The sequence below is a fragment of the Zootoca vivipara genome, chromosome 2 (genome assembly GCF_963506605.1).
Source record: "Zootoca vivipara chromosome 2, rZooViv1.1, whole genome shotgun sequence".
Lineage (NCBI taxonomy): Eukaryota > Metazoa > Chordata > Lepidosauria > Squamata > Lacertidae > Zootoca > Zootoca vivipara.
The window spans coordinates 111,496,470-111,509,737 of record NC_083277.1 but is presented as its reverse complement, the minus strand read 5'-3'; the positions used below and the strand labels follow the sequence as shown (position 1 = coordinate 111,509,737).

Here is a 13,268-nt window from a genome sequence, read left to right as displayed (position 1 = left end):
CTATGAGGCAAAAGCAAATTGGCAATCAAGTTGTTAGCTGGCATCTACTTCTAAAGTAGCAGACTTCTAAAGCAGCATTTTAAATTTCAGGTTACGTGAGGTTACAGGATGTGCTGGTTCTTAAGCTAAGCTATAGCCAACAGGATCTACCTGTAAAGGCATCAACCTTCCTTAACAAAAACAAAAAAAACAGCATATTCTGTGGCATTACAAATCTAAAGGAAACATATTCAGAATTCAGATGAAGACATCAGTTCCCCAGCCACACCCTAAACCACAAGCCCTTTTGGAGTAAACAAGATCTTTAACAATACATATTACCATCACCATCACCACAATACCTATACCATCACCCAAGAACTACAACTCTCAAGGTGTTCAACAGGCACAAAAGTGACAGACGGCCAACTAGCTACCTGGTTTCGGAGCTTGTTCCTGGGGTTTGGAGCATATCCAATGAAGCCAACTTTCTTCATGGCACGAAGGATCTCGGGGTCAACTGCTGGGGCTCGTCTACAAAACAAACTGTGGCTCAGACAACGCTTTCTGATCCCGTTTGACAGTGTACTCCCCAGGAGTTGCAGTCATTTATTTGGGGAGCTGTGGGATCCCAGGTATTGTAAGAATTAAAAATCCCCTACCTCTATTACTGGATGCTAATGTTACCAGACTCTGAAAGGAATCTCATGTCCCTCCCAAGAGGGGTAAATACAGAATAAGTGGGATGCGGGTGGCGCTGTGGTCTAAACCACAGAGCCATGAGCACCGCAACCCCAGAGTCGTCCACGACTGAACCTAACGGTCAGGGATCCCTTTACCTTTTTAAATACAGAATAACATGCAATGTCCATTACAGTGGGACCTTGGTTCCCAAATGTCTTAGTTGCCGAACAAATTGGCTCCCGAACGCTGCAAATAAGTGTTCCGGTTTGTGAACGTTTTTCGGAAGCCGAACATCCGGCATGGCTTCTGCTTGAGTGCAGGAAGCTCCTGCAGCCAATCGGAAGCTGAGCCTTGGTTTTCAAATGGTTTCAGGAGTCAAACAGACTCCTGGAACAGATTACGTTTGAGAACCAAGGTACCACTGTAATTTAAAAGAACAAAGTACGGTAATTAAATTACAGTCCGATATCAACAAGGAGCAGGATAGAAGAAAGGAAACCACCAAGAACACTCAAACAACCACCCAAGAAAGCGGGAGTGGGGGACCTTTTGCAGCCTGAGAACTTCCAGGGTCCACATGATGGTGGTGGGAGGGGCAAGTAGTAAAAGTGGGCAGAGAAACAAATGTGAATTTTACCTTTGTACAGAAGGCTAGTTTCTGCACACACTCCTCTCTCTATTGCCCATCCAGGCAACAGGCATTATTAGAGCTCGAGGACACATTACATCCAGACAAAAGAGGACTTAAGGAGAGTACCAAGTTAGAAAGGAGTCTGGCCTGGGGAGAGTACTGAGAGCCAGACAGAGGCTCTCATTTGGCCCCCAGTTCTGCAGTTTCCCACCCCTACACCCTAAAGGTCTGTACTTCTCTTTAGATTTCCTATTCTAAAGAACTACCTGGGAGCAGGGGCAGAGTTAGAAACTGGCCAATCTGACAGCAAGGTCTCGGTGGTCAACGGCACAGGTATAAGTGACAGAGGCATGAGGTCCTGGTTCCAGTCAAGGTGGGGCAAGGTGTCCACAATGCAAGGCAAGGCAAAGTCAGTCTCCCGAGAGTAGGCATTGAAGGTGATCTCGGGCGAGTCAGTCCACAGGTGGACACAGCCCTCGGAGTCTCCAAAAACCATGGCTTGTTTGCTGGCAGACACATCAAAGCTCATGATCAGCTGGCCCACGGTATTGACGTGGAAGATGTCAGCCGGATTGGCCAGTCCGGTGGGTTCGCAGAACTGACACTGACCTAGAAGGGAAGAGCAAATCAGATGCGTGGTTTCTCTGCAAACTGTCCTGAGCATGACTTGATGCTTCACACTGTGGGCATCTCTTGAAGGTGGCTAGATTCAAATGGGACAGGACTCTGAAGTCCAAGCACATCCAAAGCAGAAGGTGAGGCCACAGGGCCTCTGTGGTCTAGCTACCTACCTGTCTGGGAGATGATGGCAAGGCGAGATGTGTATGTAGGAATGAACTTCAGAAACAGGGGGTCAATGTGGACCTGCAGAGGTGTGATGGCTCGCAGCATACGCAGGTCATACACCTTGAGGAAGCGATCGCAGGCTAGGCCATTCATTCGGCTGGAGAAGCCACAGGTCACCAGCAGGTTGCCGTGGACATCAAAATCTGACAGACTACCAGAGTAGGCATCAAACTCATGCTCCACAGCAAAAGTGCGGAGATCACGCAAGGAAACCTGAGGAAGGAACAGAAGACACCCTAATATATCTGATTTAAAAGCACCACGAGAGAAAGGAATAGAATGGCATCGAGTGAATTAACTGGGCATCTTTCTCTCTGTGTTCCTCCTGTAAAGTCAGAGACCTCCTTTGCACATCACTCAGGTTTTGCACATGGCACAATTAAGCCACAGTATGACTTGTCATGTTGTGTGAAGACAGAATGCGGTTTGTCAACTCCAAACACCAGTCAATCTTACTTGGGGAATAAAAGCTGCTCCCCGAGTTCAAATATAACGATCAGACTCTGTGTGAAGCGTAACCCATCCATACAGATTCCTACCCATTTAAAAAATGTTAAAAATACTCCAAGCCCAAATTCATTATGTCAAACCAACATATGTGGAAGGTTTGGCACTGGAATGTCTTGCTTCATTTTTAAAGGGAAAAAGAACTGATTTTCATAAGGCGCAAACTCACTGTGTTACTGGAGTGCCTATAGCTTTCAAACATTTGTGTGTGTGTGTGTGTGTGTGTGTGTGTGTGTGTGTGTGGAGGTGATAAGATGCACAGTGTTACCTTTCCTGATGTGTGGCCACAGAAGAAGAAACGGTTCGACTGTCTCATGATAGTGACCCCAGGCACTTCCACTGTGTACTAAAATAGAGACATAAAAAGTAGGATTAAGATCTGGATAGAGGCAAAGCACAACACTATGAATATACAGCTGCTACATTGTTCAGGGGGAAAGGGTGGAACTGCCAAGTGGTGAATGGCTATTATTTACCACCCAGCACCAAAGGAAGAAGTAAGTTTATGTTTGCTTAAAAAACAAAACAACCTGAATGACAATATAAGGAAAAATAAAAATAATTCAGTGGCAATGCCTTTGTTTTGCAAAAACAAAACATGGCATGCAGCTTTCTTCTATCATAAAGATTAAAGGTAAAGGTAAAGGGACCCCTGACCATTAGGTCCAGTCGTGACCGACTCTGGGGTTGCGCGCTCATCTCGCATTATTGGCCGAGGGAGCCGGCGTATAGCTTCCAGGTCATGTGGCCAGCATGACAAAGCCACTTCTGGCAAACCAGAGCAGCACACGGAAATGCCGTTTACCTTCCCGCTGTAGCGGTTCCTATTTATCTACTTGCATTTTGACGTTCTTTCGAACTGCTAGGTTGGCAGGAGCTGGGACCAAGCAACAGGAGCTCACCCCGTCACAGGGATTTGAACCGCCGACCTTCTGATCAGCAAGCCCTAGGCTCAGTGGTTTAACCCACAGCGCCACCTGGGTCCCTATCATAAAGATTAAGGCTACAATAAAAAACTGAGGTCCAGCTCTAAGGGCCTTCTGGCAGTTCCCTCACTGCAAGCAGTGAAGCTTCAGGGAACCAGGCAGAGGGCCTTCTTGGTAGTGGCGCCCGCCCTGTGGAATGCCCTCTCATCAGATGTCAAAGAAATAAACAATTACACAACTTTCTGAAGACATCTGAAGGCAATCCTGCATCAGGAAGTTTTTAATGTTTGATGGCCAACTGTGCTTTTATATTATTTTGGAAGTTGCTTTGGAGCAACCCAATCGGATGGGTGAGGAATAAGTAACAAAACGTTATTATTATAGCACTACATACAAACAAGATCAAGAAATGTGTCCGTATCTTTATATCCATCTATTGATCCAGTACATCCAGATAAAACTATGGAAAGGTTCTACAATTTTTGTTACATAAAAAACTTACATTAATTTCATACACACTATTATGCTGAGAAGCACCACTTTAAAAAAATGATATTATTAGGGAAACCTATAGAAGTGTTGCAACATTTCCCCCCCTGAAGAATTAAAAAAATGGGAAAGTTAATACATTTTAGAGATTGCTGTTTTCATGAGGTCAGAAATAGGAATGTTGTCATTTCACTTTCTGTTTGAACTTTCAAACTTTTGGCTTCAACCTGTTTCTTTTATGTTAAATCAAAATTCTGGTGACAAAAACATTAATATTATTATTCTATCTCCAAAGCATCTATTTTGGATTGGGTATAACAGGAGCCAAGGCTACTTGGATACATCATCACAACGAGGAACAAGATCTCCTCCTGTCATTCTACTCCAGAGTTACAATTTGTTTAAGATTAAACCAGTCATTTTGTTATCCAGTGGAGATTCCTGCTCATCTTTGTGTAAGCTTAACATGATAAAACCACAACATCTCTGGTTCTGAGTAATCAGAATCAATGCAACGTATTAGGGTCAGATATGGGAGAAGCGCATGTTACCTTCTGGGTTTCTTGGACTGTATTGAGGTCTACCTCTAGCACATGGTTGGTGAGCCCCCCAACAAGCAAAGTGCTGGGATCGGTGAGTAGCAGACTGTGCATGTCCTCACTCTCATCCATGCTAGAGGAGGAGAAAGAGGAACTGTGAGAACCAATGCCGACCTAGTATTTTCCATTCAGTCATTGCTACATGTGAGCTCACGAAGTAAATCAAAGTGACATCAGAATCTTGCATCATGAAACCTTTGGGGACCATTCCAGGAAAAAGTAGGTGGCTAAACTATATTGATGCAAATTTCCCACCTAGAAGTCCTCAAGCAATAATTTTTATAAAGGAAGCAGGAAATACTACACTGAAGCACGTCCACATGCTTCATGAGGAATAACAGGATATGACATCAAAGCCCTCTTCTCAAGCTTGCCCTGGAGTATACCAAATAATTAAAACCTGCGAGTTGTGCACATCTCACACAGCTTCCCACACCAGATGTGTGACTGTAGGTACATAGTTTTCATAATATTCCCAAGGGTATAACTGGCATTCTTCCAAGTAAACTCTACACAGAGACCAAAGACTGGGCAGGGCCCCACAATGGCTATCTCACAGCTTTCCAAAAATGCTCAGACCACCACACACCCAGCAGAAGGCACTTACAGGTAATCGAAGATTATAAGTCCCCCTCTGGACATGTATTTGAGGTTGTTTTTGGTCAAGAAGAGTACCCCATTCTCTAGGCTCTGGATCTGTCGAATGTCATCACTACTATGCACCTGGAAGGAAGAGTAGCGTTCCAGGGCTGGACCGAAGAAAGAAGTGGAATGGCCCTGAAAAAGAGGGAGGCAACTCAAGTCACCCTCACATCTAATTTGACCTGTAACCTACCGTATCCTGTATGTAGCCAGCTCATTTTAATATTTATGAGACCTTCTGGCTCCTTCTTCTACTCCCCCCCCCCAACCACAGTTTACCTTCTCCACTGAACAAGCCCTATTTCTGTTGAATATAACACTGAGCGTTACAAAGGAATCTTTGACTTACCAGAATACAACTACAGTACGACAATAAGCAGCACGAGTAACAAAAGAAAATACATCTGGTTATTACCGAATGTAGAGTCAAACCTTGGTTCCTGAACAGCTCCGTTTTGGAACTTTCGGCTCCCGAACACTGAAAACCTGGAAGTAAATGCTCTGGTTTTGGAACGTTTTTCGGAAGCCAAACATCCAACACTGCTTCCGCTTCAGTTCTCTTGCTGTGGGAAGTGAGGTTACAGGGAACCAGGCAGAGGGCCTTCTTGGTAGTGGCACCCGACCCATAGAACGCCCTCCCATCAGATGTCAAGAAAATAAACAACTATCTGACTTATAGAAGACATCTGAAGGCAGCCCTGTTTAGGGAAGTTTTTAATGTTTGATGTTTATTGTGTTTTTAGTGTTCTGTTGGGAGCCACCCAGAATGGCTGAGGAAACCTGATGGGTGGGGTATAAATAATAAAATTATTATTATTAATTATTATTATTATTATTGAGTGCAGGAAGCTCTTGCAACCAATAGGAAGCCGTGCCTCGGTTGTCAAACGTTCCAGAAGCCGAACAGGCTTCTGGAACGGATTACATTCGACAACCAAGATTTGACTGTACACAATTAAGGGGGTTACAAGTCTTCACAAGGGAATTCTGTTCTATTCTTGAGGTTTGCCTCAGAGAAACTACAGAAGGCAAACCAACCTTTGCCATCATATAGATAACTAACCTGAAACTACTCCTCACAGCAACTTCCTTAAATGTCACTATGGCCTTTTATCAATTCCTTCAGTAGCACCTTAAAGACCAACTAAGTTTTTATTTTGGTATGAGCTTTCGTGTGCATGCACACTTCTTCAGATACCTACACTTCTTCTTTATTTTACTTCGATCCAGACCAACACGGCTACCTACCTGTAACCAGCCTTTTATCAACATACTGTAGAAATGTTTTAAGTAAAGGCAACTCCCTGTTTGTGTGGGGTTTGTTTTCTGGGACAATGTACGCATCAGTGTGTTCTGCTCCCGCCCTCTTCTGAGGCCAAAAGCTTGCATGTGTCGGCAGTCGCCCATGCCTTGGTGCACACAAAATGGACATTCCCTGTAAATAAATTTATCTCACCTCTCCATCATACAAGATAATCCCAGAACAGGTAATAATCCATTGCCAATAAAATACATAGACAACTGCAAAACTCCAAGTAAAATATCAACGGAGTCTAAAATATAAAATAACAAGCATGATAAAAATAATGTTGTGTATGGACCCAATGGTACCTGCCCATTACATACATGACACATTCCCCCAAGTCTACCAATATGGTGTACTTCTATAAAATGATCACCGGCAGTTTACATAAGACAAATAAATTTATTCTTAGGACATAGTCACAAGAGCAAGAAACACTAAGAAACCAGTTGCCAATTATTGTAATCTCCTGCAAAGACGGTGCTATACATCTCGAGAAATGCTTAACAGGGGTTCATATAGAAATTTGATTCTGGCAATTTGGGGCTTAAGAAAGGCCACAATTTCTTTGCACATTATAAAGACTCTGTATAACTACCATCACTTCAAAAACTTTAGAATGGTTTCTCTTGCTCAGCTTTTAAAATGACTTTTCACTTTGACTTTCTCAGTTCGAACTTAGTATCTGAAGAATTATGTTGTTGTCACCTATGAAAGGTCAAACCATTTCATAATAAAAAGCTTATTAATAAGTACTCTCCAGATATCAAACACTTCTTTTTACCACAGATAATTAATATGCATTTCATGTTATTATATATTATAAAGGAATTATTATATATTATAAAGGAATTATTATATATTATAAAGGAATCTGAATGTGCCATATACACTCATTTCATTGTTTCATTCATTATTATTTTTTTAAAACACCACCGTGAGATTAGAACTAGTACACCGAGAGGCATCTTACGCCTCAAAGCAGTGGTTCCCAACCTTTTTTTGGCCATCCAGATCCCACCCACCTGTGACATATCATTCTTATTATTCAAAAAAGTGAACTCCTATTCACATGGAGGAAGCCTAAAAAGCCATTCACTGTTAACTCATTCTTGAATTGCCCCCCTTAAAAATCAAATTGCCCCCCTGAGGGACATGTGCCCCACATTGAGAACCACGGTCTTAAAGACACAGGTGGACAACTTGTGTCTTTCCTGATAGTGCTGATCTCCTTGAGGATAGGATATACACTTAATTAAAAAAAAGAAAGCTAGCTGTGGGTAGCCTTCCTCAGTGGAGCTGAAATCAGCTTGCAGGAGTTAGATCATATCATGAATCCCAACCCTCCTCAATGAATGATCCAGTATATTGTATAACGCTCTTGATCATCACTGACATGTAATGGGAATCCCTTACCCCATGATTCCCAACCCAGAGCATTTCTTCATGTAGGTCAAAGTGTGAGAAGGAGACAGGAACGCCCACTTCAGAGACAACAGTGTGGAGCTCCGAGTACATGCCCTCCATGATATGCACTGAGTCAGGCACAGGGATGCCCTCCAATGGCACCCCCTCTGGATCCAGCTCCACATTCTGTAGTAGGCTAGCATTGAGGTGCGGATCCAGAGCAGGATGCAGGGCAGGTACATACTCTGCGAGGGCTGGGTCAAGACCTTCAAAATTCATGGTGGAGGTTTACCTGTAAGGCAAAGAAAGGAATTCAAGAAGACAGAACTTTCCACTACCTGTGCAATGCAAGCATGCTAGAGAAGTTAACATAATGCCTGCTATAAACACAATCTCTAATACGGACCAAAGCATAGGACAGTAACCGACAAACTGCAGCTTTCAAGATAAACATAAAGGTAAAGGACCCCTGACAGTTAAGCCCAGTCGCGAACGACTCTGGGGTTGCGGCACTCATCTGGCTTTACTGGCCGAGGGAGCCAACGTTTGTCCACAAACAGTTTCTCCGGGTCATGTGGCCAGCATGACTAAGCCGTTTCTGGCGAAAGCAGAGCAGCACACAGAAACGCCGTTTACCTTCCCGCCACAGCAGTACCTATTTATCTACTTGCACTTTGACGTGCTTTTGAACTGCTAGGTTGGCAGGAGCTGGGACCAAACAATGGGAGTTCACCCCGCCGCGGGGATTCGAACCGCCGACCTTCCGATCGGCAAGCCCTAGGCTCAGTGATTTACACCACAGCGCCACATATTCCCCCATAAAAACTGCTCCAATGCAGCAGTTCCTAAACTAGTTGCTGTAATTGCTAGTGTGCTGTGAAAAATACATTAATTTTTTTCATCAATTGGGAACCAAAATATAAAATTAATAATAATAATAATAATAATAATAATAATAATAACAACTATTTATTATTTCTACCCCGCCCATCTGGCTGGGTTTCCCCAGCCATAGCTGCCAAGTTATCCCTTTTTTACAGGGATTTTCCCTTATGCTGAATAGGCTTCCTCGCGAGAAAAGCGAAAACTTGGCAGCTATGTCCCCAGCCACTCTGGGTGGCTTCCAACAGAAGATTAAAAATACATTAAAACATCAGTCATTAAAAACTTCCCTAAACAGGGCTTCAGAGGAGGTTGCCTACTGCACCTCTGCATGACACTCTTCAGGTCCTGCCTCCTTCCAAACAGCCTTTGCAGGAGGTGAGTAATCTTCTGTATCTCTATAGTGAGCGCAATTAAATTGTTCAATCACTCTCAGTGCAGAAATGTGGCAGAATTACTAGTCCTCAGACGCTGCCCACTGCATCTCTCCATGAGTGACTACTCTGAATTTACCTCACAAAGGATGCTCTGGGTGAACTTCTCTGAAGATTGACAATGGTTACTTTTTCATACTACAAAGATAAGACTGTGCATGTAAAACACATGCCCTAATGGCTGTTTACTCTAAACTCTAAACTGCCGCAAGGCAAAGCAAAATTGGACCAGTGGCACCTGTTTCTTTGTCGACAATAACTCCAGTCAGATAGGAAGAAATGTGCTACTGGCACCCAGTTTGGTTGCCAGCTGCTTCTTCTTTTTTTAATAAACCTTGCTCCTGAACCTTCAAGCAGAAGCTTGGCTTGCCCTAATTAAACTGGCTAAGTGTTAATTCCTAACATGGGGAGAAATGAATGAATAAATCATTCCGGAAACGGTGATTTCAGGCTGCAAGTTAAAAGGCATGGGAGCAGGTTCATGTGAATAACTTGGCACCCCTACCCACAGGTTACCCCATGGGAAACCCAGCCAGGTGGACAGGGTATAAATAATAAATTATTATTGATTATCATCATCATCAACATCCTTGATGTACACTAAAACTTCAGCTGGAAAGTCAGCCCACACACATGGGTTGTACCTAGAGCTAGCAAGAGTTGTGCCAGTGGCCTCGTTTCGTTTGGGGCAGTGCTGTTGTTTTTGTTGAGAGAAACAGAAAGGCAGCGAGATGCAAAGGATGATGCAACTTCTCTGTGGTTACACGGAAGCAGCGCTTGCAGCCTGCAGCGCAAGGGAAGGCGGAAGCTGAAGCTGTCCATATCCTCACTTCCAGCCAGAGAACCATAGCAGAGGTCAAAAGTTAAGAGTGCACCCCCAAGATACAGGCTGAGAGCCGGGCTTGAAAAACTTGGACTGAGCCAAAGTCCCAAGGGCCAGGCGGTTACCCGTAACCCCTTGCGTCACAGGGGCCAACCACCCAGAATCCACTGCGGGAGAAAGGGAAGTGAGACAATGGTAAATTACCCAGAACCTCCTAACCCATAACTTGGGGGCTAGGGGACAAATTAGTCACACTTTTCAGCTTCTGAATAACCCCAACTCCACCCTCCGCCCATGCAAATTATCCCAAGCTCGTTTTCTGGAAGGGGGTTACCCACAATCCTTTGCTCTTCCGGGTCCCCTTCCCTCCGCCGCTGCCTTTTCCCCACCGCCCTCTTCGCCGCCGCTATGGCAACGCCAGCCCTTCTCATTTCTCCTTCCGCTTCGGCTTCACCCGCAGCGCCTCAAGCAAGGGAGGCGTGTGTGCCCGTGTTTCCTCAACCAATGGCGAGGCCGCCTTGGGGAGGGAGTACCCAATCAGAGCGAAGTGGCGGCGGCCGCGCCTCCCTCATCATTTACAATGCATGACGCTGCGAGCGAGCGCGCTGGAGGGATGGCGCTGCGGAAGGGACAAAAAGAGTGGGTTGGTGTTTTTTTTTAACGGATGTGAGTCAATGAATTAAAGGGGAAATGTTAACTGTACCTGTGAACTCCGTGCCCCTCAGTTTTGCGTGGGGTGCATTTGGTGGGAGTTGCACCTTTTTGTTTACTCCTGTTAGTCATGAGTAAGGAAAAACCAGGCTTTTGTTGTAAATTATTTCCCCTGACATGCTGTGTCAGGGGGAGGGGAAGCGTGTTACTCCACCTGATTGGGATTTTGCTTGCCTGCAGCCATGCTACTTCATCCTTTAAAAAAAAAAGTTCAAAAAGGAATTTAATCTCATAAATCGAACAGCTGTTCTTTCCTGTCACAATGAATCAGTGTGTTGCCCAGCATGCAAACCATGCAGCTTCCTTTTGCGCAATGCTGCGAGAAACAGCAGCAACTTTCCATGATCCAGTTGGTTTGGCTAGTTGCCCATATTAGGAGGGGCAGGAGACTGGCAGCGTGAGAAGAGCCCTGGGGCATCAGGTCAAATGCTCATCTATTCATCGCCGCCACCACCATCCTCCTCCTCCTCTTCACAGTGGCCAACTCAATCCCTATGGGAAGAGCAGAGACAGGAAAAGGCCCACTGCTGTTGTTGGACTCCTAAGCCTCCTTCCAGCAACTCCTGCAGCCCAGCTGGTGCTCAATGTATTGCTCTGCTTTCCTTTGGAATGAATCAGTGAGGGGGGGGGAGGTCTTGTTGTCTGGGAGGCCCAGGACCCCCGTACCCACTGCCCAGGCTTGCACCCCAGTGAAGTCACTTTGGTGCTATTAATGCAGCAGTTAGACTTCACCCCAGAGGCGCACTCCGTTGTCTCTCGAGACAGATGCCGACAAAAGTATTGCCACTCTCACATTGGCTACGTTGGCTATGGTGGTGACCCAAAATTGAAAAAATATTACACCTACTGCAGAAGCGGGCTTTGGTCTTTCAAATTTCAGTGGCACACTGTGCAAGGCAAAAATTCAGGATGCTTTAAATGTATGGGGTTGTAGCCTATTGTGTTCTACTCAAGAGTCGGCCCGTTGAAATTAATGGACCTAAGTTAGTCATGTGTAAACTTCAGTCTGTCTGCTCGGAGTAGAACTATGCAACGCATAGTGTGGGTGTGACCTGAACTTCTTTAGGGATGATCAGACAAAAAAAGGCTCGCTTCACCTGAAGAGAAAAGTACTGAATGAACTTCAGCATGAGCAATTACGAACTGCTTCCTGATAAGTGCCTTTACGCCCACATTCTCCACTTTCCCATTACACCTGGGGTTAAGGGTACATGTACCAAGATTACAAACTGGGTTAGTAGTCCTGTATGGCAGCATTGCAAAAGCCACATGCCTAGTGCCAGTGGTGATTAAGAATTGCCTCCAGATGTCTATGAAGAGAAGCTTTCAATGGGAATAGATAAGAGGACTATTTCAGATTTTGTTGGTGAGAGGAAGAGATTATAGTGTGGTACAACATCCAGCAACGTCCAGTTTCTACTCTCAAATACATTCAGAAGGGAGCAGTGTATTTTTCAGGGCTTTAATTTTATTGCTGTTTAGTATATTCTACAATATGTACTGTTTGGACTTCTCCACACTTTTTGCCCTCCACTTTTTAGGCACAGGTCCATACCCTCCAACATTTCTCTGATGAAAATAGGGACATTCTAAGGAAAAGCAGGACATTCCAGGATCGTATCAGAAACCGGGACAGCTTTTGTAAATCCAGGACTGTCCCTGAAAAATAGGATACTTACAGGGTCTGCTCTCGGATACGTTCAGAGAAGGAGCAATGTATTTTTCAGATATTTTATTTCATTGTGATTTGTATGTTCCATAATATGTATGCATGATATGCACTTTCTAGGCATATCAGAAAGTGCTTTCCTGGTCCATGCCTGAGCACTTCCCCCACCCCCTGCTTTCCCCAGGAAAACCCGATCTTTAACTCTGAATTGGTGCAAACAGCAATACGGGTTTTCTGCATATGGTCATTTTCTCCGATTCAGCGGTGAAGAGTGGTTTTTCACAGGGAAAATAGAGGAGGGTAGAGGGTGGGGAAGCACTCAGACTAACCGGGGAAACACAGACCTGTGCCTAGAAACATGGAATGGAGGTAAGTGTGGATGAACCCTATGTTTTAGCAACAGGATAGGCAGTGGAAGACAGGAGTGCCTGGCGTGCTATGGTCCATGGGGTCACAAAGAGTCGGACACGACTGAACAACTAAACGACTTTTAAAAAAGAACAAGCTGAGTGAGAGACTGCTGGTGTCCTTCTACCGAGGCTCCGCAGAGAGCATTCTTACATACTGTATCTGTGCTTGGTTTTCCAGCTGCACAGTCATGGATAGGAAAGTGCTCCAGAAGGTCATAACCACAGCCCAAAAGATTATCGGTCATCGTCTCCCATCTCTGGAAGAACTATACAATTCCCGTTGCCTTAAAAAGCAAATAATATTTTACAAGATTCATCTCATCCTG

General features: G+C 44.6%; 1 protein-coding gene across 3 annotated transcripts in view; it reads right to left on the bottom strand.

Annotated features, from left to right (window-relative positions):
* Nucleotides 1-10,604, bottom strand: part of PAN2 (poly(A) specific ribonuclease subunit PAN2) — a 29,342-nt gene extending 18,738 nt beyond the window's left edge. Inside the window, exons 1-8 of one of the 3 annotated variants that reach the window (XM_035103741.2) lie at nucleotides 10,491-10,604; nucleotides 8,023-8,305; nucleotides 5,269-5,438; nucleotides 4,614-4,734; nucleotides 2,916-2,993; nucleotides 2,086-2,353; nucleotides 1,561-1,903; nucleotides 417-513 (exon numbers count right to left, since the gene is read on the bottom strand). In XM_035103741.2, coding sequence (XP_034959632.1) covers nucleotides 417-513; nucleotides 1,561-1,903; nucleotides 2,086-2,353; nucleotides 2,916-2,993; nucleotides 4,614-4,734; nucleotides 5,269-5,438; nucleotides 8,023-8,292 — 1,347 coding nt within the window. In that variant the 5' untranslated portion in view covers nucleotides 8,293-8,305; nucleotides 10,491-10,604. The other 2 variants (XM_035103747.2, XM_035103750.2) reach the window with 2 other exon arrangements.
* Between the last annotated feature and the right edge of the window lie 2,664 nt (nucleotides 10,605-13,268).